The 25,046-nt window shown below is 32.9% G+C and overlaps 4 protein-coding genes and 1 pseudogene across 5 annotated transcripts; 3 read left to right on the top strand and 2 right to left on the bottom strand.

The window, feature by feature from the left end:
* Window positions 1–88: 88 nt before the first annotated feature.
* On the bottom strand, window positions 89–3,855 carry LOC110681994 (SAL1 phosphatase-like). The gene is made up of 8 exons (XM_021858191.1): window positions 3,589–3,855; window positions 2,905–2,980; window positions 1,757–1,830; window positions 1,471–1,676; window positions 1,029–1,230; window positions 816–914; window positions 577–730; window positions 89–442 (listed from the first exon to the last, which is right to left on the bottom strand). The coding sequence occupies exons 1-8, from the start codon at window positions 3,763–3,765 to the stop codon at window positions 279–281; spliced, it is 1,152 nt and encodes a 383-aa protein (XP_021713883.1). The 5' UTR covers window positions 3,766–3,855; the 3' UTR covers window positions 89–278.
* A 405-nt stretch (window positions 3,856–4,260) lies between these two features.
* LOC110682000 lies at window positions 4,261–5,499 on the bottom strand. 2 transcript variants are annotated; one of them, XM_021858198.1, is made up of 4 exons: window positions 5,302–5,499; window positions 4,994–5,178; window positions 4,784–4,864; window positions 4,261–4,667 (listed from the first exon to the last, which is right to left on the bottom strand). In XM_021858198.1, the coding sequence occupies exons 2-4, from the start codon at window positions 5,160–5,162 to the stop codon at window positions 4,573–4,575; spliced, it is 345 nt and encodes a 114-aa protein (XP_021713890.1). In that variant the 5' UTR covers window positions 5,163–5,178; window positions 5,302–5,499; the 3' UTR covers window positions 4,261–4,572. The 2 variants fall into 2 exon arrangements, with proteins under 2 accessions (XP_021713890.1, XP_021713889.1); XM_021858197.1 differs by having other exon boundaries at window positions 4,994–5,174; window positions 5,302–5,498.
* Window positions 5,500–6,410: 911 nt separating this feature from the next.
* LOC110681998 (BURP domain-containing protein BNM2A-like) lies at window positions 6,411–7,860 on the top strand. The gene is made up of 2 exons (XM_021858196.1): window positions 6,411–6,695; window positions 6,946–7,860. Exons 1-2 carry the CDS (start codon window positions 6,645–6,647, stop codon window positions 7,354–7,356), a joined length of 462 nt encoding a protein of 153 aa, XP_021713888.1. The 5' UTR covers window positions 6,411–6,644; the 3' UTR covers window positions 7,357–7,860.
* A 5,630-nt stretch (window positions 7,861–13,490) lies between these two features.
* Window positions 13,491–15,331, top strand: LOC110681989 (annotated as a pseudogene).
* An 863-nt stretch (window positions 15,332–16,194) lies between these two features.
* On the top strand, window positions 16,195–20,219 carry LOC110681768 (protein FAR1-RELATED SEQUENCE 5-like). Its single transcript, XM_021857893.1, has 7 exons — window positions 16,195–16,330; window positions 16,446–16,798; window positions 17,516–17,655; window positions 17,744–17,830; window positions 17,988–18,209; window positions 19,013–19,386; window positions 19,540–20,219. The coding sequence occupies exons 1-7, from the start codon at window positions 16,195–16,197 to the stop codon at window positions 20,217–20,219; spliced, it is 1,992 nt and encodes a 663-aa protein (XP_021713585.1).
* Window positions 20,220–25,046: the final 4,827 nt, after the last annotated feature.

Genomic DNA, 25,046 nt, shown 5'->3' with positions numbered 1-25,046 from the left:
TGGCTGTCTTAGTAAGAGCAGGAAAAAAAAAAAGAAAAAAAAACCAACTAAACTACGTAGCCTAGACCAGTCAATCAATACATAAAAATTGTGCAAACAAAAAAATAGACCAACATTTTATTAATTTTTATAAATGCTTCAGTTTCTCATCTACGATCTTCCCCAAAAACTCTAGTACGTTGTTTTACAGTATGTCAAACTGACATTAATCGTTATGTAAAATAGAAAGGGGCATCAAATTGAAGATAAACACTATTGTTACATTAGAGAAAGCAGCACTACAAGGATGCAGCCTTCTCCTCTATGGACTGTTGAATTGCCTTCAGAAGGGCTGGCATTAGCTTCTGGTTGCAAGCTATTATGCCTTTGTACAGGTCAAGATACTTCCCTTTCGAAAAATCTAATGGGTTTCCTGCAGCGTCTGAAACGATACCTCCAGCTTCTGCAATACCCACCATATCCCCCCCCCCCCAAAAAAAAAAAAGAAAAAAAAAAAAGAGAAGCCTAGAGTTCAGGAAACATTTGAAGAAAGAAGAGGGGGAAAAAACCAACTAGGGGCAAATTATGTCACTTTACCTGTAACGACAATAGACCCAGCGGCATGGTCCCATATCTTTTCTCGATAACCTGCTTTCGGGAAACGCAAATATATAGCCCCATCACCTCTGCTCAAAGCCCCATACTTTGCTTGGCTATCAATCCTAACTGGAGGTGCTTTGACACCAAGTTTCTGTCGAAATATTTTGATGATTAAGCAGCTTTTCAATGTACAACAAATTTTCTAAAGAATGTAAGTAGTGAATACCAAATCTTACTTTTGCTATGGAGCTACTCAGATCAAAGGAGGAATGAGCTGCTTCATATGATTCAAAGAATGATGCCTCTTCAGAATTTTCTGTAGGGCTGACATTTACCTGTGATAGTTGAAACCAAAGGATATAGAGAAAAAAAAAAAAAAAGCATGAGATTCTGTACTGATTTCAGTGGAATAGATGTACAGTACATTTGCAATCAGATTAAGAGCACACTTTGACTGGGGAAGAACCATCAAGTGATTCCATATAGGTTCCTTCACCAAGGACAGCTGAGAAAAGACAGCCAGTTTGACCGGCAGAGCTCTGCACACCAAGAGGTGCTAAAGGAAGATTTGGACAAGCCAAGACCCCAAGGACTACTCTTCCTTGATCTAGCAATGCTAATGCTATTGCATACTGATCCCCCCTCACAAACCTGGTATAATGCAATCTTAGCTTAGATGTATCAAAATCAGGAAAAACAGAACAAAATAGGGAGTTTAAACTAAGAGATGTATGCATTCATCAAAGATGACTTATTTGCAAAATCAATAATTCTTTAAAAGAAAAAACAGGGATCAACTAATCATAGACAGATGAAGTTTGACTCGTTTACTGTATATCAGGAGGATAAAAACTAAACCTTAGTGTTCTACTAATTTTCTCAATAACATACCCTTTAGTACCATCTATAGGGTCCAAAACCCAGTGCCGACCTACAGCACCACCTTCAGATCTACCACTATCGATAGCAGCAAGTACACCATCAGCTGACAAAGGTGAAACACTGTATGTACTCTCACTGGCAATAGTATCATTTACAAGCACTCTGATACGCTCTAAAGTATCTTGTGCACCATCCTCTCTCAGGTCTCCAGAGTCCTGAAATATTCAAAAGTTGTAATGTAAATTCGCCAAAGTAAACAGAGAAGTGTAACCATTAAGGAGCACCAACATTTTACCTCCTCGGCCACCAAAGAAAATGGTTCTGCAGAAAGTTCATGTTCAAGAACAAAACTAACAACAGCTTGTGAACCTGGTAAATACACACAAGGAGTACAATATTAGTCATATATTTGCACCTGTGTAATGAGTCTACTGAGCCCTAATTTGCTGACAAAAGTCCCATTTATCTTTCTTTTACATGTTGGTCCACTTTGGAGCCATTGCTTGCCATGCAGAGATCAATTAATTGACATAAAGCACTCATTACTAAGATAAACCGCCCAGAATAACCCAAATCTGCAATAACAACCCAGCCTTAGTGACAGATGGAAATGACTTCAAGCACCATTACATGGACAGCATTTCAAGCTTGCGCAATCCACAGAACCCAGTAAATTCCAGGAAGATTTCCCTCAAGCTATGTTACAGGAAGATTTATAAACCAAGAAGGTTGACAGGCTGTGGAAAAAAAAATAACAAAAAAAATCCCTACAGTTTCTAAAGGTATTGTAAGATTTGGTCTGGTTGATAATCTAAGTGGGTGTTTGGTATAAACACCGTAAATGGAAAGGATTTAAATAAATAGGGGAAAGAGTAATGATAAACATTACCTTTACTATATGTTTGGTATCCAAATGGAATGAAAACAATTTGTGTTGATTGTGATTGAGTAAGAAAACATATTTTGTTTCCACTAGTTTGTCAAGGGTAACAAATTGGGGGATTTTGTTACCCTCCACAAACGGTATTTGTTACTTAATGCTATACCAAACAACTAGAAATGAAAACACTTAATCGAATCCGTTTCCTATATCTAAAATTACTATACCAAACGCCCCCTAAGTGTAATGGTGCTTTTATGAATAAATGAGGTTCGGTATCATATTGAGTCAGAGTGAGGGAAGTTTTCACGCAAAAAAGTTACTGCATTTTCCCATCTCAACATTCACATTGAAAGTGTGCAGCCTTTGAAAGTGGTACCAAATGCTAATGTAATACGTGATCGACATTTTTCAACCATATAGGCATAGAGCTTATACTAATGGCAAGTATACATCACAGGCTATAAGAAACCCATTTTTGATTAGTGATACCATAAAGCAAAATATGAGCAGATATCGGCATTATCTAAGACATTAGATATACATAGAAAGGTTATACAAACCATAATCCGCAACTGTTACAGGGCTCTTGTCCAGTTTTGATTGAACATCAGATTGCAACAATGATTTTTGTACTTTCTGCAGATAGTCCCAAAATATAGGAGCATAAGATTCAACAGAAGTTTGATGCCATTGTTATAGAAAGCCAGGTATAACAATAGGAAACATTGTACCCAAAACTGCATATATATCAAGAAACCAAGACTATATAACAAACCAAACTAATCCAATGGTTGATCATACGGGCCGTGCCGCGAACCGTCGAATTTTTGGCAATTTACTAGCTAAATATGATCCAGAGTACATTTTGCAATCAAATAACAGGGCAAGTATACATTTCCATTGAATTTCATATACACAGATTTTGCAATCAGCCCAGAATTTCATCCAACAATCTAAATCCTTTCACCCTGAAATTCCACTACTTCATACAATTTTCAGTGCACAAAGAACAAATTATGAATATATACAAGATCTATCAACAAAAATTCTATCTCCATTCAAATTCAATCAAATGAAAAACCCCCAAAATCAATCTCAGCCAAAATTATAACAATAAATATTGTACCCGCTAAAATTTACCCCAATCCCAGAAAAATTCTGACAGATTCTAATCTGGGTATTCAAATAAATATTGAAATGCATCATTTTGAATTGTATACAGCAATGAAGGAGGATAAAGAAACCTGGCAAAGTTTGGCAGCAAGACTAGCAGCTTTCTTGGCAGCAACAAGCTCCTTTTGGTAAGACATTGAAGAAAAAGAAGAATTGAGGAGAGAGAAAATAGAGGATTTGGGTTTATGGTTGAGAGTAGGAATAACGAAGTGGGTTCTAATTCTTAAGCTGCTTAAGCCTATATACATGGTGACTGAGTTGTTCCTTGTTCTTGCCACCTTCTCTAATTTTACTTCTCTACCTACTCATTATTTCATTTCTAGATTATCAAATTAATAATTTGTGGGGGATAAAAAAAATAATAATCCCTCAGTTTTTAAACACTTACACCACTTTTCACTTGCGGCCGTTTTTAAATACTTGCTCTCTTTATTTGAAAAGCATTTACAATAATTAATTAATTTCTCTCACCTAGTGGACCTAACATATATTCTCTTTCCTCCAATTCTCTCTACTACTTTTGTTTTCTACAATTTTTTTTATTTTTTTACCAATCCCACTATCTCCATATTTTATTACTTCCTTCAATTTCTCCTTAAACTCCGCGCATGGAGATATGGAGCAAGTATTTAAAAACGGAGGGAGTAATAAAATTAAATAGTCAAGTATACAAGTATTATATTGGATGAACTTTTACATTATTCATATGTTGTGTTTGATGGAAAGCTGAATATATATAATAATTTATATTGAATAATATTTATACATTAAACTTAAAACTTATTGCAGATAAACATTTGATCGATCATAATACAAAGGCAAGGCATGGCCAATCGAATAACTAGCCGCTTAATACAACAACCAACTATGGTCGTTACTTATTTATTAATTATAATCGAAAGATTAAAAAGACTAAATCACACAAGCTTCAACATCAAAGTAAAGTTACAAGCTCAGTAAATACATAGATAACATATCGAAAGAACCAAATCGAACATTTCCACATGAACATTTCAAGAATAAGTTGTATCATATCATAATTGAATGAGTTGAACTCAAATAACTTTGGGATTTCCTTCCATTGTCGGGTTAGGCTTTGGTTCAAAAAATTTTCCAAATGAAGTATACTTTGTTTCTATGGCATCTTTTCCTGCAACAAAAATTATATCCATTAAAAAAATGTTAATTAGAAATTGACTCGAATTGTTTGATAGAAGTGGTATCTTTTTATCTTTTGTTTCCTTTTTTTTTAACAAAAAATCTTACCATGCCACCAAAATGCTGGGTTGGGCCTTGGTTTGAAATCCTTTGCCAAAGAAGTGTATATTGTTTCTATGTCATCTTTTCCTACATATTAATTACATACCATGCAAAAAAAATAAAAATAAAAATAAAATAGTGGTAATTTGTTAGTTCAAATTACTTGTAGCAAAAAATATATTTGTTGCCTTATTCTTTACTCTAAAATAGTCTTACCATGCCACCCTGATGCCGGATTGGGCCTTGGTTCAAAGTCTTTTGTGAAAGAAGTATATCTTGTTTCTCTGTCTTTTGGAACTGATTTTCCTTCTTCCTTTAAGAAATCGTAGAGATTGTACTTGAGGTGTTCAATGCCTCTCTTTCCCCAATAATCTCCAATGTCCATCAGTTGTTTTGGCTAGCTATATTATAATTAATGTATTAGTAAGAATTCAATTTAATAATTGTTACAATATCACAAGGCTTAAAAAAAAAAAAAAAAAAAAAAAAAAAAAAAAAAAACATTAATTTGCAGTGATGCTTACCATGAATAGTGCAAGAAGAAGAAAAGTGAGAAAGAATTTCATTTTTGAATATTCCATGCTTAGATTTCTTAATTCTGTATATGATTTCCAGCTATTAATATACTTGCTATTTATAGAAAACCTTCAATTACTTAGTAAGAAGATACTCCGTAATAAGCATATTGCATTGTACTCGCTCCTAAAGTCCTAATACCTAATAATGCATACCAATTATTAGAGAGTGATAAACAGTCATGAAGTATTATTATTAAGCAATCATAATACCCCAAATCAAAATAATTTTAATTCATTGTTCTTAGAACATGCTTTTCATGCTAAACAGTACAAGTCATTGTTCCTAAATTATTCATGACGAAAGTTGATCAGCTGATTGGATATATAATGCCGATTACTCTTTTTGTCCCTAAATGTTTAATTTTTCCCACTTACTTTATGATCGTTCCCTTTAAGTCCCCCCCCCCCCCCCCGCGGCCACCGACCCACCCCATACCATACATGGTTATGTGAGACCTCAAATTTACTTTCACAAGTTACACCAATTACTTTAGGTCGATCTCACTACTTTTCTATCTCATAAACTCTTCCCAACCAATAATCATTATTCTTATGGAGCAAAAAATTAAGGGACAACAGAGGGAGTAATTTAAGTAAACCCACTATGAGCCGTAACGTAGTTATTGACCGTTCTACATAGATTTTATTTTTCATTAATCATAATGCTTATCCCAATGTAGTCCGAATGAGGTAGGGTGACATTACTAATTGCAAATAATAGGGAAATTCATACCAGACCTAATATTTATTGTGTCGACATAGCTAATCCATACCAATTATTAGGGAGTGCTAAACAGTCATGAAGTACTATTATTAAGCAATCATAGTACCCTAACTAAATCAAGATTATTTTACTTCATTGTCTAAGAACATGCTTTTCATGCAAAACATGTCTTTGTTCCTGAATTATTCATGACGAATGTTAATCCGCTGATTGGATAATTCCAAAAATTTTAAACCAACCATGGACCATGGTAGTTGAACCTCCTATATAGATTTTATTTCTCATAATGTAATACTTGTAATGCTTATCTCGATACAGTTTGAGTGTGACATAAGGGCATTACAAATACAGGATAGAAAATTCAAAAAGTCTAATCAAATACCAAATTAGTAATTAGATTTTTTTTTTTTATTTTTTAGTATTGATTGATTGAGCATTGTTTGATTTCATCATACAGAGTACATACATATATATAGTAACATAGATATAACACTCCTTATCCAAGCTAAGCTTGTGTAGCATAATAGCGTTGTTTAGAGCTTGAGTGGTATAAACAAACTTCAAGATGCTTCTCAAATCGAGTTTGGCCCTATATATGTTCCTTCAAATGGCAATGGTAAGCTTTATATGTAGTTTATTTATTTATTTGCATGATCATATATCATATTCAAAAAATATAAACTCTATATAGAGAACGCTGATCAATGTTTTATGTTCGATGTTTCTCACATATATATAACACTATACTTTTTAATTTCAACCAATAATAAATAGTTGTTCAATGTGTTTTGTTGTGAAATACTCCATATTTATTTTGATGAATTTCTTCTTATATTAACAATGAGGTCATGATCTGATGCATGTAGTTGGTGAATGCCAATACGGAGAAGTCCCTTGATCAAATGATGGAGGACATCAACCAAGTCTTCATACACTACAATAACCTTAATAAGGTTGGATTAAACATCCCAATTTACTTTGGAGGTGCATTTTCTTCTCAAATCCCCCGTTTTCTTCCCAAGGAAAAGGCCGATTTAATGCCTTTCTCATCCCTAGATCTACCCTTTCTTCTACGAGTTTTCGGCTTTGCTCCAGGATCTCCTCAAGCTAGAGCCATGGACAATACGCTAAAGATGTGTGGAATGAAAATGCACCATGAAACTAAAAAATGTGTTTCCTCCTTAGAGTCTATGCTTGATTTTATTCGCGAAACATTTAACAGTAACAGTAGCATTAGCAGTAACAGTAACAGTAACAGTAACAGTGATAAAAAATGATCAATCTCTTAAGGTGTTAAGTACTAGTCCTCTCCCGAAATCTACAAAACTTATCCAAAATTATACCATAGTGAAACAAGCACAACAAGTACCAAGTCCTAAAATGGTTTCGTGTCATATGATGACCTATCCTTATGCAGTCTTTCATTGTCATTACCCGGAACCTGAGAACCGTGTGTTCGAGGTTTCATTAAGGGGCGACGATGGAACATTGATGGATGCTATCGTGACTTGTCACATGAACACCTCTAGTTTTGACCCTAATCACGTTGCATTTCATATCTTAGGGTTTAAGCCCCGTGATTTTCCGATTTGTCATTTTCTTCCTTCAAATGATCTAGTTTGGGTACCTAATGCTGAGAATTAAGGGAGAATTATAGGATGAATAATTCTACTTAATGAATTATTCGTCTGTTTGCATGGTTCATTTACATTTCTAAGCGTGATTTGTATTTTGTACACATTAAATAAACTTGTTTGTGTTGTTTTAATTTTCAATTGAATTCTTTGTTCCTTTGTTTTACCAATAATGATGTAAATCAAAAATAAAATTGTGTTTTTTTTTTTGGTTACTTTTTTGTAATAATGATTAACAAGTAACAACGCATTATTATTGTAATTGATTGTTGAAGAAGAATACTATTTTTATATTATTTTTTGGCGGAAAATTATAATCACGATCGATATTAACTTCATGCCTTCATTTTAGCATATGTAAAGTAAAAACTAAATATTGCCTTTTAATTTCTCAAAAAAAAAAAATGTCAGTTCCGATCCCCTCCCAATTGTTGTTGCGGAGGATCGAATACGGATTTTTCCCTACTAAATGTAGTCTCAATCACCACTACACCAACGATCAATTGGTATTGCTATTTATATTTTTACATATATAGTTGGATTATATTGTGGTTTAGATACTTGAAAGGAAATCCATAAGTTGGAAACAACACCAAACATTGCATGACTAAAATAAAAACGTTACATACATAGAACAACTTAGTACTAATCCTTAGGCATAACAAAGCATAACTGATGAACGTTCATTCTACAATAGTACATCAAATAGACTCTAAACAAACCCCCTTTATTTATTAATAGACACTTACTTAATTAGCTTACTCATAGTCAGATTAGTCTTATGCCACACTAGATTAACTACGGGGCTTGATCTAGCATACCACACCATTAGCCAGTCTGGCTAGTTGAACTCGAACCTGGTCACAACAGATTTGATAGTTGGCCAAACATCCTTGGTAGGGTTAGCCGCCCCATGGTGCCATTGTAGAACATGGTTAATCTTAGGCTCGAAATCTCTCACAAAATATTTGGCTATGGATACCTCATCATCATGACTAGCCGCACCATGGTGCCATTGTAGGACATGGTTAGGCTTAGGCACAAAGTCTTTCACAAAATATATTGGGGCTACATCATCATCATCATGACTAGCCGCACCATGGTGCCATTGTAGAACATGGTTAGGCTTGGGCACAAAGTCTTTAACAAAATACATTGTTGTTGCCACATTTTCCGATTTAGGATTAGTATCCAAATATTGCCATTGATTAGGCTTAAATTTAAAGTCTTTTACAATAAAATTAAATTTGTGTACATCTTTAGACTTTAAGCCTACTAGGGCTTCAATTGCTTTCTTTCCCCAATACTTGCCGGAGTTTTGGCGTCCCTCGTTCGACTTTATGCCTGAAAGGGTTTCAATTGCTTTCTTTCCCCAGTACTCTCCCACACCGTCGTCACATCCATGAGCTACATTGACAACCTGTATATATATGTAAATCTATAAGACGTATGTACAATACACGACGCCTTCCTCTGTCTCATTTTACTTGTCAAATTTTCTAATTTGCATATCTCAAAATCAATATTTATAAGTCAATTAAAGACGTCTAAAAGATATGAGACGGTAGAAGTATAATGTACTAAATCAACTCTTTATACTCCGTATTAAATATGTATATTATTCAACAAAGTAAAAATTACACATTAGCACTTTTAGTTAGAATCTCTGTTAAACGAATGACAGAATGAACGAACACTCATTTAACATGCATTATATTGTTGTATTCGAACAATCAAGGTTTTTTTTTTAAATTTTATTTATTTTAATAAGGCTTTTTAAAAGTTTGACCAATGTGCAATCAATATAATTTTAATTCCTCGATGTTTTTTTTTTAAGATAAAACAATAACATTTTTCATGCATGCTAATTGGTGGAGAATATGAACATATCTTAATATCTATCATATATAATGCATAAACTAAATATTTAATAATTTTTTTGCAATAAGTAAAATTGAAACATATGATTATGTTTTTTTCTTTTGTAAAAGTAAAAAAAAAATGATAATGTTATCAAATATTTAAGAGAATGTAGGAAGTACTTTATAATTAACTACGAGAAGAAGCTAATAATCTAACACTTTATTGTTGAAAGAAAGGTATTAACGCCGAATGAATATGTTATCAAACTATTTATACGGAGTATTTGAAATGTAAATCAGAGTAACCAAACCTAAAGATTAAAAATAAAAGAGCAAATTATTAAAATAAATTTTAACAAAAAAGTTGTATCTAAAAGAAGAGGAGATAAATGCTTACGAATAGAAGTGCCAGAAGAAGAGTAGAAATGATCGATAGCTTCATTTTCGTCTAATGTCTCCAACAACTGTTGTGTATGTTCCCCAAACCAAGCCACTTGCATAAGAGCTGTATATAGACTGATTTTTCATTATTCTAAATAGTTCAAGTGGTTAGAGCGAGTTTTCTTCTTGATTTAAAGAGATTCTAGGATTGATTGTCATCACTTGCCGTTATAGTTGGCATTCTTGGCAAAACTAAAAAAAATATTAAAAAAATATTTTTAAAAATATGGTTACCCAAGTTTAAATTATAACTAAAATTAGCTTTAAAAGGCCTAATAAGTTCAGATTAGTTTAGATAAGTTAAGTTAAGTTCGAATAAGTGAAAATCAAGTAAATAAAATATTATTAAATGACTTATCAAGTCAATAAGCAATACCCGTGACATCGTAGAATAGTGTAATTCTCCTTAGTTGGAGCATTCTCATTAATCAATATATATAGGTGTCATTACAACCTAAACACGACAATACAATATTTACTAAATTACACTCAAAGTAATCAAACAGAATACGTACATACGAGCTAGATTATTTATAATCTTCATCTTAAATGAATTAAATGTTGAATTATTTAGAGTATTGGTGACAAATATTCATGTGTTTGATTGAACTTCTTAGGTTAAGGTGTTGAAATTCAATTAAACAAGTAAAAGGGCAATTTATATATCGGTTTAGAGAATTGTTCCTCGCCTTGTAGTCCGTCCTATGGCGCGCCCGGCAGCTTCGCCTGGTAATAAGGCATGAGAGCGAAGAAAATTAAATGATGTCACCGCCCGGCATGGCAATTGTCGCCTGGTATGGCACGAGAGCACCTAAATTTTTCTGGGTTGCTTGGCTTCTCTCGCCCGGTAGTGCGAAGGGCCTCCCGACAGGGCGTGGGTGTAAGCGTAGGCAATATAATTTTGACGGTTATTGTTCAGTTTTGCTTAGTTTATTACTCTTGATATAAATATGATAGTTCATATTGATCATGATGAAACATATTCAAGGAACCGATTATGTTCTTCTTGAAAAACCTTGCATGCAAGTTTATTGATTATCATTTCAAATCACAAAAGCTTATTTACATGGTATTGTAATCATCCTACTTGTGATTGCAATTGACCTTTGTTATATATCTTGAGTAATTTTCCGTGATACCCGGTTGTAACTACTTTTAGAAAAGTATAGGGTCGGAATTATACTTTTGAGAAAGTGATCCTGTTTACTCCTCAAAGATTTTCCCGTTTGCAATTTTCTTTCTGATCCTTGTAAACACAAAATACCCAACATTAAAAATTGGGTGAATGTCAACCAACTTATATTTTTATGCTTTTCAAAGTTTTGGAAAATGACATCGAATGTGTAGCATCGAATCTTAGCTACCCGTGTAGCAATACACACACACACACAAAAAGTCTCCTTGTAAATATTTCTTTAAAAGATATCTTCTATTTGTTACATATATAAACTAATATATATATATGGCCCTTATTTTCACTTAATTGAAGAAAAAAATTCTAGAAAAATTATTCTAGAAAAATAAGCTCAAATAATTGATAAAAAAAGGCCGAGTTTTAATATGTGCTTCATATGCATCTAGTACTATTTTTCAACATTAATATAATTTAATTTAATCAAGATTAAGGGCCTGTTCTGATTGACTAAATTGAGCTAAACTGAACTAAACTGAATTTCTCATAGCTGAACTTAACTGAACTGAATATTTTATTAGAGAAGGTAATTAAGAACTGAACTGAAAATAAGCTGAGAAAAACAAACCCTAAGATTTTGTTTATGATGATAAACTACATACATACATACTAATGTTACATGTATTTCAATTATAGATCTTACAAGATATTAAATCGTATGAAATTAAAATCTTAGCCACAAGTCTAGCTTAAGACTTTTTCCATTTTCTTCAAAAATGTCAAGCAAGTCTCAAGTTGAGTTTCAACTTAAGACTTGAGATTGAGACCCGCTTCACCCACTTCTGTTTTATTTTTATTATCTTTTTTTTTTTACACTTTTCTACGTATAATATGTCAAATATTTAAGTCTTAGGGTTAAAGTGATAAATTTGTGTAAATCTTAGTGAGTTTTAACAAATGATGACATCATTTTCAATGGGGACCACAAAAAATGATGTCACATCCAAGTCTTAAGACTTGAGGCTAAACTTGCATTTGAAGAAGATTAAACATCAAAAGATTAAAATGAGTGCAATCAATTAATAATTAATCATACTACTTCGTACATACGTAGTATATAGGCAAAGGTTGGTTATTGTAGTGTTTACACCTCATCGAGTCCTAAGCTAATTTTCTCTTAAATATCTAAGTACTTAGCTTCACGAGTCTACTTGTAAGCTGAAATGAATTGTAACTCGAAAATCTATATGTCCTGGTTTTATTTATAAAAATGGTGTTTGTTTTATTCACCAAACTTCCACTTATTTTATAAATATAAATTCAAATAATACATATTAATAACTTTTAAAAAGTTCAAAATTTTAGATTAGTCCGTCAAAATTAAAATAAAAGGAGTTTCCATTAGATAAAAGTTAAATAAGAGTTATTCAAATTTTTACGGCTGAACTATATAGTTTAAATAAGTCATTATATTAAGGGTATGTTCTCTTCAGATTATTTTCAGTTCAGTTCTTAATTTTCTTCTCTCATAAAATATTCAGTTCAGCTCCAATAAATTCAGTTCAGTTTAGTTCAGCTCAGTTCAGTCAATTAGAACAGACCCTAAATTTTAATAATTATGTTCTAAAAGTATAAATTATGTGAGGAAAACACTATCTCGAATAGATGATGTTCAAAGAAAATTATCTCTCTCAAATAGATGATGTTCAAACTAATTAATATGGGAGCAATGAAAATGTTAGAACATCACATGCGTTACTTCCCTCAATTAAATCTCTCTCTTGCATTGCATGTATGCTTTTATGTTTTGGATAGAATTCTTTCAAAACTTGTTGGAAATAATCTAACCATAATTTAAAAGCACGAATTGTAATGCATGCATGAATGGTCAAAGACATGCAAGACGTACAATCGGTCATTTTTCATCAATTTCCTGAAAATATTTAACAATATCAAGACAATCATGACCGTTGATAATTCATCCAAATAATCCTATCTTTTAATCACCAATAGCTATGCATGCGCATGCACAATATAGACATGCAAGACGTACAATTGTCATTGCTTATCTGTTTTTCTAATTTAAATATTTCTTTTTAATACTTTTACGTGCATCTTTTAATCAGTTCTTGAATACATAGTGAAAGTATGTATGTATACATCAATCGCTCCAAAATGTAAATGATTTTTGTAACACATATAAATATTTAATAAACTTTTATATCCCGTTAAAAAAAAAAAAAAAAAAAAGAAAAAATACCCCTTCATTTTGTATTTATACCCCTTCTTCCTCTTTCTCTCTCCTCAATACTCTCGCTTTTTTCTCTCTCTCTCTCAAAACAAATTAAACTTCCTTTTTCTTTCTTCTCTTTGCTTGCTTATAAAAATGAAAAGAATTATTATAATCTTGTAAAGATAGGCAAACAATGGTGAATCCTGCAGGAACAACTCCTTCTACTTCTAACTCTAGTTGGGCCTCTCAGGCCCAATTAGCCTTCAATTCCGGCCCATCGAGAAAGCGGAGTAATAGTAAAATTCAGTGTGCTCTACAATCCACAATACAAGACAACAACAACAAAAACAAAAATAACACCATTTCTATTTCTATTAATACTAAGCCTGAACCTGTTCAGAAGTGGAACATCTTCCGGAAGGCGGCTGCGGCCGCCTTAGACATGGTTGAAACCGCTCTCGAGCGGTCTCAACCACTACCAAAGACGTCCGACCCCCAGGTGCAAATAGCTGGGAACTTCGCCCCTGTACCAGAGATGCCTGTTAAACAAGGTCTCCCTGTAAGCGGTGAAATCCCGGGTTGCATTGACGGTGTTTACGTAAGAAACGGTGCTAACCCGTTGTTTGAACCAACCGCGGGACATCACTTGTTCGATGGTGATGGGATGGTCCATGCAGTAGCAATCCACGAAGGTGTCGCTAGCTACGCCTGTCGGTTTACGGAAACCAGCAGGCTAGCGCAAGAGCGAGAACTTGGACGACCCGTGTTTCCGAAGGCCATTGGTGAGCTTCACGGACATTCGGGGATTGCTAGACTGGTCTTGTTTTACTCTCGAGGACTTTTCGGTTTGCTAGATAATGAACATGGGACGGGAGTTGCTAACGCTGGTTTGGTCTATTTTAATGACCGGTTACTAGCTATGTCCGAGGATGATATTCCCTACCAAGTTAGGGTCACCCCTTCGGGTGACCTTAAGACGGTAGGGCGGTTTGATTTCCAGGGTCAGCTAACATCGTCGATGATAGCTCACCCTAAACTCGACCCTGAGACAAAAGAGTTGTTTGATCTTAGCTACGACGTTTTAAAAGCGCCGTATCTCAAGTACTTCAAGTTCACGCAACACGGCGAAAAATCACCCGACGTTGATATCCCATTAAATGAGCCTACCATGATGCATGACTTCGCTATTACGAAAAACTTTGTGGTAATTCCTGACCAACAAGTTGTGTTCAGGATGAAGGAGATGATCACAAGAGGATCACCCGTTGTGTACGACAAGAACAAAACGTCGCGTTTTGGTGTTATGCTAAGGATGCTACTGATGCGTCGGATATTACATGGGTTACTTCAAAAGATACATTTTGTTTTCACCTTTGGAATGCTTGGGAAGAGCCGGAAACGGAGGAGATTGTTGTGATTGGATCATGTATGAATCCGCCCGACTCGATTTTCAACGACTGTGACGAGTGTCTTAAGATTGTGCTCTCCGAAATCCGGCTTAATCTACGGACGGGTGAGTCCACTCGCCTACCTATTATTGACTTAACACAGCATAGTCATATAAATCTTGAGGCTGGTATGGTGAACCGGAACTTACTAGGGCGAAAAACCCGGTTCGCTTACTTGGCGATCGCAGAGCCGTGGCCTAAGGTCTCCGGGTTCGCCAAGGTTGATTTGGTCACGGGTGAGGTAAAAAAGTTTATGTATGGTGGTGAAAAGTTCGGTGGTGAACCCTTCTTTTTACCACGCGACAATACTATTTTGGAAGATACGGAAGATGATGGGTACGTCATGGGATTTGTTTATGACGAAGAGAAATGCACTTCGGAATTATTGATAGTAAATGCACAAAGTTTAGAGCTTGAAGCGTCCGTTCAATTGCCTTCAAGAGTTCCGTATGGATTTCACGGTACCTTTGTAAGATCCGAGGATTTGAGTCATCTAGCTTAACTAAACCAACCATGGAACATGGTAGTTGAACCTCCTATATAGATTTTCTTTCTCATAATGTAATACTTGTAATGCTTATCTCGGTATAGTTTGAGTGTGACATAAGGACATTATAAATTACAAATAGAGGATAGAAAATTATTCAAAAAGTCTAATCAAATACCAAATCAGTAATTAGATTTTTTTTTTTGTTGACACAATCACTAATTAACATTTTTTTAGTAGTGATTGATTGAGCATTAATTGATTTCATGATATAGAGTATATAAATATACATATATACACGAAGCATATATATAACACTCCTTATCCAAGCTTGTGTAGCATAATAGCATTGTTTAGAGCTTGAGTGGTACCAACAAACTTCAAGATGCTTCTCAAATCGAGTTTGGCCCTATATATGTTCCTTCAAATGGCAATGGTAAGCTTTATATGTTACTTTTACAGTATACGGTGTACATGACATTATAGTTGATTTATTTATTTGCATGATCGTTTCATATATATATATATATATATATAGAAATGGGATCATGTGAGAACCCATGGCTTAGGTGAAAACCAATATAAAATGAGAACCAATCTAAGACCATTCATTTTTATTAGATGAATGGTTCAGATTTATTAGTAACTATAGTGGGAATTCACGTGGGCCAGCTTGAAAAGGTAATGATTGTTTGTAATTTTTTTATTTTATTTTTATTTTTGTGCATTAGAAGACGTTGTATTCCATTGGAATACATTATGGGTCAGTCATTGGAAGACGTTATCTCAGCCATTGGAATAGATTCAGCCATTGGAATACATTATCAAAGGTTAGAGCTCAATTTTTTTTTATTTTTTTTTCTGTAGTTATATTAAGCATGGATTTGTCTGTTGAATTTGGTACGTCTAATGTTCTTCATGCTTTTACCCCTGGTGGAACGAAGATATGGATTCCATGTTGTGATAGTGAAATTAGACCAACTATAGGTATGAAATTTTCAAAACTTGATGAAGGTTTGCGTTTTTATGAGTCCTACGCAGCTGTTGTAGGATTTATTACTAGAAAGTCGATGGTCAAAAAAAGAAAAAAATGGTATTATTTCTTTTCAAATTATTGTATGTAATAAAGCTGGGTTTAAAGAAAAACAAAATAATGTGGTGACAGAGAAAGTTGATAGTATCGGGGAAGAAGATGATAATTTTGTAGATGATATGAATGTTGAAGAAGTGGTTGTTGGTCAAGATAAAGAAGACTATGATTGTCAAGAAGCGAATACTCCTATGGTTAAAAGAAGATTGTCTACTCGAGTTGGTTGTAAGGCAAAGATGATTTTAAAGTATTGCGAAGATGGAGGTTACATTGTTTCTAATTTTGGAGAAGGGCATACTCATCATATGTATTCATCCGAGAACTCTCATTTTCAGAAGTCCAAAAGAAAGCTGACAATGTTTCATAAGAAAATGATAATTGATAATTCAAAGGTATTTGAATATGGTTTTGTTTAAAATGATTAAATTTTAAATGTGAAGTAACAATTGTGTACATATATGAAACATTGGTACTGTAATATGAAATATATATTGTTTTGGATGGAACAATCGTATTTGAATATGGTTTTGTTTAAAATGATTAAATTTTAAATGTGAAGTAACAATTGTGTACATATATGAAACATTAGTACTGTAATATGAAATATATATTGTTTTTGATGGAACAATTGTTTGTAATGTATATACTCAAGTAGGTGTAAGTACAACTGTATGGAACAATGGTTTTGATAAATGGAACAATATTACGTATAATTGAAACATAGTTGGAGCGATTGGTTGTAAAGGTTTAAAATTATTTCGTTATTATAACAAATGTAACAATAGGGTAATGCGTAGGAACAGTAGGTCAGATATATGGAACAATAAAGTGCATTTTTGGAACAGGTGGTCAGATATATGGAACAATAAAGTGCATTTTTGTTTCATATAATATGTCATCATCGAATTTCGCACTATCCATCAAGAATAACGTGTACCGTTATTTGTTATTAAATGTGTGCCTTTTTGTTTTTTGTTCACATCTATATTTAGAATCTTTGAAATCTTTTTTGCCTTTTTTTCATAAAATTAAATATGCACTGTTAGATCTGTTTCCATATATATCATGGTCCTCAAACAGTCTAGTCTTTTTACATTCTGTCTCCACAGGTGAATATTGGTCCTGTCAAGACATACAGAATGGTGAAGGAATATGTTGGTGGGTATGAGAATATAGGCGCTAGTAGGAATGACTTCAAAAAATTTCATAGAGATTTGAAGGCGTATATTGAAGGATCGGACGCCCAGATGTTTGTTGATAATTTTAAGAGGAAAAAGTTGATGTGGTCGGCTTATTTTTTTGATTACGAAATGGATGAAGACGACTGTACTATGTAGAGCTTTATGGGCAGATCCTATTTGCCGGAGAAATTATGCCGTATTTGGTGATATGCTCTCGTTTGATACAACCTACCAAAGCAACAGGTATCATAGTGTTATTTTTAAAGTTTTTTGAATTTTTTTTTGGGTTTTACAATTTGATGTAACATTTGTTTTAATTTTCGGAACATTGGAATAATATTACGAAACAGTAGACATAAATATGGAATCGTAATTTCAGCGTATGTTTCATGTTTTCCAGATATAATATGGTATTTGGTCCATTCACGGGAGTCGATCACCACAAGAAATGTGTCACTTTTGCTGCTGGTTTTATTGCAAAGGAAGATGTTGCTTCATTCGAATGGCTATTTAGAACATTTGTTAAGGCAATGGGTGGTAGGGAGCCCAATTGTTTAATTACGGATCAAGATCCAGCTATGAAAATTGCTGTAAATTCTGTTTTCCAACAATGTGAGCACAGGTATTTATTTTATTGTACTGCAACTAGAATGATTCATTTGTGAATACTATTGTTTCAAAATATGTGTCTGATGTTTCATATTAGTTTATTCATGTTTCCAGCTGTTGTTATGATGTTAAATATTATTGTTTCAAATTTATTGGTTCAGATTAGTATTTATTTTATTGTACTGCAACTAGAATGATTCATTTGTGAATACTATTGTTTCATATTATTGTTTCAAATTAATGATGTTAAATATTATTGATAAAAAAAAAATCTTGTTCCTAAATAGTGTTTTATTGTTTCAAATTTATGTTCTGATGTTCCATTAGGTTAATCAATTGTTACGAGAATTTGCCTAATTATTCCAATTATTTTTTTATTATTTCAAATCTTCAAGATAATGTTCCGGAATTTTACTACAATGTTACAGTATTAAAAGCTAATGTTCCTAAATAGTGGTCTAATGTCCCATAATTAATGTCATTGATTCATTTGTGAATACTATTGTTTCAAAATACGTGTCTGATGTTTCATATTAGTTGATTGATGTTTCCTGTTGTGATGATGTTAAATATTATTATTCTGATTTTTTTTTAAAAAAAAAATTGTTCCTATATAGTGTTTTATTGTTTCAAATTTATGTTCTGCGTTCCATTAGGTTAATCAATTGTTACGAGAATTCGCCTAGTTATTTCAATTATTTATTTTATTATTTCAAATCTTCAAGATGATGTTCCGGAATTTTACTATAATGTTACAGTTTTAAAAGATAATGTTTCAAAATATTGGTCTAATGTCCCATAATTAATGTCCTTCAGATTTTGTATGTGGCACATAATGAAAAAGCTGCCTGATAAAGTTGGAAGGAATATCATTCAGGATACTGAATTTTTGAAGGAACTCAGTAAGTGTGTTTGGAATTTAGAAATTGAGGCACCTGAATTTGAAGAGAAGTGGAACAATATTCTTGTTGAGTTTAAATTACAAGATCATGATTGGTTGAATTTGATGTTTGAGATGAGAGCTATGTGGATTCCAGCGTATTTTAGAGATGTCTTTATGGGTGGTATTATGAGAACTACCTCAAGGTCAGAGAGTGAGAATAATTTTTTTACATCCGTTGTAAATCCTCACGTGTCTCTTGTGGAGTTTTTCATGAGGTATGAAACTGCGTTGGATGCACAGAGACATTGTTAGGCAGAGAATGACAATGAATCACAGGAGAAATTCCCTCAATGTAAGACAAAATTGTTGATTGAGAGGCATGGTTCTGAGGTGTACACCGTTTCTGTATTTTATGAATTTCAAGATGAAGTTCATAGTGCTTTTTATTGTTGTGGTGTAGATGAATTGAGGAAGGAAGATGGTATTGATGTAGCAATTGTTACTGAGGCAAATAGGAGAAGGAAATTTAAAGTTTTGTTTGAGTGCTTTAGTCATGACACTACCTGCTCTTGTAAGCAGTTTTATAGGATAGGAATCCCATGCAGACATATGATATGGATGTGGAAGGCAAAGAATTTAAAAAGCATTCCAAAGCAATATATCTTAGATCGTTGGACAATAAATGCTACTCAGAAACCAGTGTTAGATATAAGTTGTTTAGACACCGAAGATGATAGGCGGGTGGTTATAAATGAAATGTGGTCGGAGATATTTTCTTGTGTGAGTTGGGTTAAAGGTCATGAGGAGGACTTTATTAAGAATATTCGAGAGTTCAAGAATAAAATTGAAGCGACAAAAAATGTTACTTTGGAAGATACTCAGAATGTAAGATCTAGTGAACATGATATTGAGATGTTAATAGGATGTAGCATTCCTGATGAAATACTTGTTCAGCCTCCTAAAGTGTCGAAGAATAAAGGTACAGGTGTTCACGATGGCTCTGGAACTAGTGGGTCTAAAAGATTAAAGGGTGCCAAAGAAATAGCGGTTGAACAATCTAAAAAGAAAACGAAGAGGAAATGCAGTGGCTGTGGCGAGCTAGCATATCATGATATTCGGAATTGTCCTCACAAAGCATGATGATTTGTGCAGTTGTTGTTCCTTCTTATAGGAATGTTTTACTCATTTTTATGTTTGTTGTAATGGAACAATTAGTTACATTTGAGAAACATAAGTTTTAATATATGTTACATCAGTTTTGAGAAGCATCAGTTTTAAGAAACACTAGTTCTAATATATGTAACAATTGTTTCATTTATGGGAACAGTAGGAACATTCCCTGAAACATTAAGATTCGTTTTAGCATGTTTTGTAAGCATGTTTTATATAAAAAAGTTACGGAGTATATAATATTTTTCACAAAGTGTGCAAATTGATTTTATGTGGCAGCGTGTATTGATTTGACTAGTCATCTTTTTTTAAAAGTACTGGTGTGGTATTGTTGCTTTGGGAACATATTTATTGTAAAGTTAAAAAGCAACCTTACACTTGTCAGTTTCATGTGGAAACGTGTTCAGTTGTGACAGTGCATGGTTTAAATTTATTTCTTACCGTTGACAATGCATGTTGTTTCATATTGTTTCATATTGTTTCATATTACGTTACCGTTGTTTCATTTTATCTATTTATAGTTTCATTTAATAATTCTAATTATGGGAAAATAATCCAGAACATGTTTAGCTAAACCTATAATCACATTGTTTCATATTACCTAGTTGTTGTTTCATTTTATATATTTAAAGTTTCATTTAATACTTCTAATGTGTCATATTAATAGTTCACAATTGACAATAATATACGCACATCTTTACATACGAAACATAAAAAGATGTTTAGCTAAATTATCCAGGACATGCATAAAAATTTTGTATCTTACAACTAATGTGGAAACATTATAAACATTGTTTACTGATTAACATGATGAAGCTGCTCTAATGCCCAGGTCTTTGATTTGGCTATAACTTCATCTTGTAGTACGTTTGCAGGGCTTGTCAATATTTTCCCACAATACTCAATCCTCAGTTTCTTCATTATATCAGGCTGAAATATATTAACAATTCAAAATAAATACCGGAACAATGAACCATAAATTATGTATAAATTAATATAAGAATTACACAAAAACTCACATCTTTTGGGTCGAATCCAATATCCCAACATTCATCTAGCTGTCCCATGTAAGTTTCCATGTGTTTGAGAGCGTATACACCGCAGTCATTATAATTCTCATTATTCTTCCATCTCATTTCCTTCATAGTGGTATTGAATCTAGACACTCCCCGTCCATTCCCAACTTTCTTTTCATTTAGAAATTTAGCAAATGCCTTGATCTGTGTAATATGAAACAATTAGATGTACCAAGGAACAATGGCACAACAAATATATACAATGAAACAATTGATATATAATATGAAACAGGCTAAATGAAAAATGAAATATCAGATGTATGAATATGAAATAACATATTATATGTACAATGAAACATATCAAATGTATTATTTGAAACCATATATACATATATTGAAACAAATTCAATATAATAAGAAACAACAAATATATACAATGAAACAATTTATATATAATATGAAACAGCGTAAATGAAAAATGAAACATCAGATGTATGAATATGAAATAACATATTCTATGTACAATGAAACCTATTTAATTTAATATGAATTAGCAGTAATGAAAAAATGGAACATCAAATGTATTATTTGAAACCATATATATATATATATATTGAAACAAATTCTATATAATCAGAAACAGCAGAAATCAACAATGAAACACCAGATATACTAATTGAAACATCAAAAAATAAAAAATGGAACACCAGTGATGTTTAGTGAAACAGTGTCATATTTTTACCATGGTAGTTGGGAAATTGCCGTACTTTGCATCCATTTCAACACCTTCTTCTAGAAATCTGTTGTCTATAATTTGCAGTTGCTTGCGTGAAAAATTGAAACAGAACAAATAATAGCGTTCAAATGCTGGGACGAGAAAGAAAACCTATAATGAAACAATAAGTAAGTTATATGTAACATTAAGTATGTCTTTTTAAGCAAATATATATGCTAAGAATCAGTACTAGTTTAGTATCTAACCAAATCTACTTTGTCAAAAGAAGTTATTTTAGAATGATTCATCTCGTCCACCATCCTGCTCTTGAAAGCGTTGTATCTCTCTGCAAACTTGGTATTTGGAGTAAAGTACTTGTTACCGCACAACATATTCTGTTTTTTTCCAGGTAATTAATCATTGTTGTAGTTGTTAGTGTATCAAGAATATTATAATGTATCAATACTATAAAACTGAAGTATTTTATACGGAGCATAATATATTAAAAATGAAACATTGGCACTATATACAAAGAAACGATTGATATATAATATGAAACAACATAAATGAAAAATGAAACATCAGATGTATGAAACATTGGCACTATATAGTCAAACATTGGCACTGTATACAATGAAATAATTGATATATAATATGAAACAACGTAAATGAAAAATGAAACATCAGATGTATGAAACATTGGCACTATATAGTGAAACATTGGCAATGTATACAATGAAACATATTGTATGTACAATGAAATATATTTTATTTAATATGAAACAAAAGTAATGAAAAATGGAACAATATGTTAATGAAACAAATTATATGATAAATGAAACATTAGAACTTAAAAGTGAAACTGTAAAATAATTTTAGACATAATTACCCAACATTCAGAGGAGCAGAAAAAACGGTTGATAGCGCCTGGTTGCCTTCTTTTGTTTGTCATGTTAAGGATGTGGCCCTAGGAGTCTATTATATTGTTGAGCACATAGTTGTCACCTTGTAGTCCTAAAATGTCTTCCCTACTGATGAAGTTAAGCCCGTCATTGTACAGCTGCTCACTGAAATTGATGGGACAGGAAAACAATTTAATGAAACAATATGTATATAATATGAAACAATATAATATTGTATATACTATGAAACAATATGTATATAATATGAGACAAAGCATTCCAGGAAATTCTCACGATTTTGGGCCTGCACAAAAGGCATATTCGGCGGCTGTTCTTTGTAGGGCATCAATTTTTGCTGAAATTTTTTCATTCTACACCATGAATGGGGATCGAAGGTTCATAGGAAGATTTTGTGTGATTTTTTTTTCTCTTTGCATACCAGTCACTGGCTCCTCACAATGTTCCATTGTTATCTTATGAACGATGGATTCAGTGAGTGACTCCAAGTGCTGCTCCGTTGGAGATTCTTCCTGCTCTGGTGACTTTCCTTTTGCTGGGGGTGTTGGAGGCAACGCCTATGAACCTACAAACAGATTATAGTTTGGCTGGAATTCAGATAATGGAACAATGTCATGAACGGAATCATTGTGGGGTGTAGCTTGTGGGGGTACAACATTCTCAGGGGGGGGTTCATCTTGTTGTTCATCTTGTGGGGCTTGAAAATTTGCCCATGCTTTGTTCATCACATCACTGAGCTCAGATAAAAACGCTGGCTCATGAAATAAGTTCTCATCTTGAGATAGAAAACCCGGGGTCTTGATTCCTTGGGAACTCATAGTGGGTTGTACTGATGTGTACTTGCCCCATACATTTCTTATGAGCTCCTTCATCTCATCTGGGATCTCCACCTCCTCAATCAATTTGTATGCCTTGTCAATCAGTGCATACATTGACTGGACATGGCCAACAAGTTCCTTGGAAATGTTGTTGAATTCATCAAGTATAAATCCCTATAACAAACCAACAATAGCATGTGGCCAATATGAAACATCAGATTTATTATATGAAACAGCGTAGACAAAACATTAAACACTTAAAATGTATGAAGCAATAGGTATATAAAATGAAACGATAGGCATATTAAATGAACCAACATACATCTAAATCATATACATTATTTTGAACCAACAATAATATGTAATGAAACAAATTATATTTAATATGAAACAATGAAACATCATGTATATTAATTGTCATGTTTTTTTGTTTTTCTTTTTTTTTTTACCTTAACATCTTCAGGAGCAGAGGACGACGAAGGCCCTTGATTTTCTTCACCAGAATTTGTGTTTATAGCAGTTAACCTGTCGAGGACTTTACCTTGTCCAAATCCTCTCTTCTTCTCCACCTTCATTCGTTCTTGTATCATCTTCTTGTTCCAAACGGCTATTAGGGGTATTGTCCTTCGTGGTTGAGCTGTACCACGCTTCAGTCTATCAAAGTACATAACCTGTTTGAGCAAGTATGAAAAACTGTTGGTTGAAATTTTGAAACAACAGGCATATAAAATGAAACAACATACATCTTAAATATATTTGTGAAACAGAACATACATTTGATATCACATATTTTGAATATATGTTGTTACATATTTAACATATGGTGTTTCATTTTATAATAAATGTGATTTCAAATGTATGTTCTGTTTCACAATAAAATGAAACACCATCTGTTAAATATGTAACAACAGTTATATGAAACAACAGTAATATGTAATGAAACAAATGACATATAATGTGAAACAGCATAAGTAACAATGAAACATCAGGTATATGAAACAACAGTAATATGTAATGAAACAAATGGCATATAATGTGAAACAGCATAAGTAACAATGAAACATCAGGTATATATATGTTGTTCCATTTTATATGCCAACTGTTTTATATTTTAAACCAACATTTTTCCATATTTTAAACAGGTTATGTACTTTGACAGAAGATATCAAAGTACAAATACTACCAGTTCGTTTATCATATGTAACAACAAATAAACAATATGAAACAGTTGATTTTAAATATGAATATGTAACAACAGACGTTTATTATGAACTGCATATTTATTATAAGAAACATAATATATTTAACATGAAACAACTTACATAAAA

The sequence above is a fragment of the Chenopodium quinoa genome, unplaced genomic scaffold (genome assembly GCF_001683475.1).
Source record: "Chenopodium quinoa cultivar QQ74 unplaced genomic scaffold, ASM168347v1, whole genome shotgun sequence".
Classification (NCBI taxonomy): Eukaryota; Viridiplantae; Streptophyta; class Magnoliopsida; order Caryophyllales; family Amaranthaceae; genus Chenopodium; species Chenopodium quinoa.
This window is presented reverse-complemented; position numbering and strand designations above follow the sequence as displayed.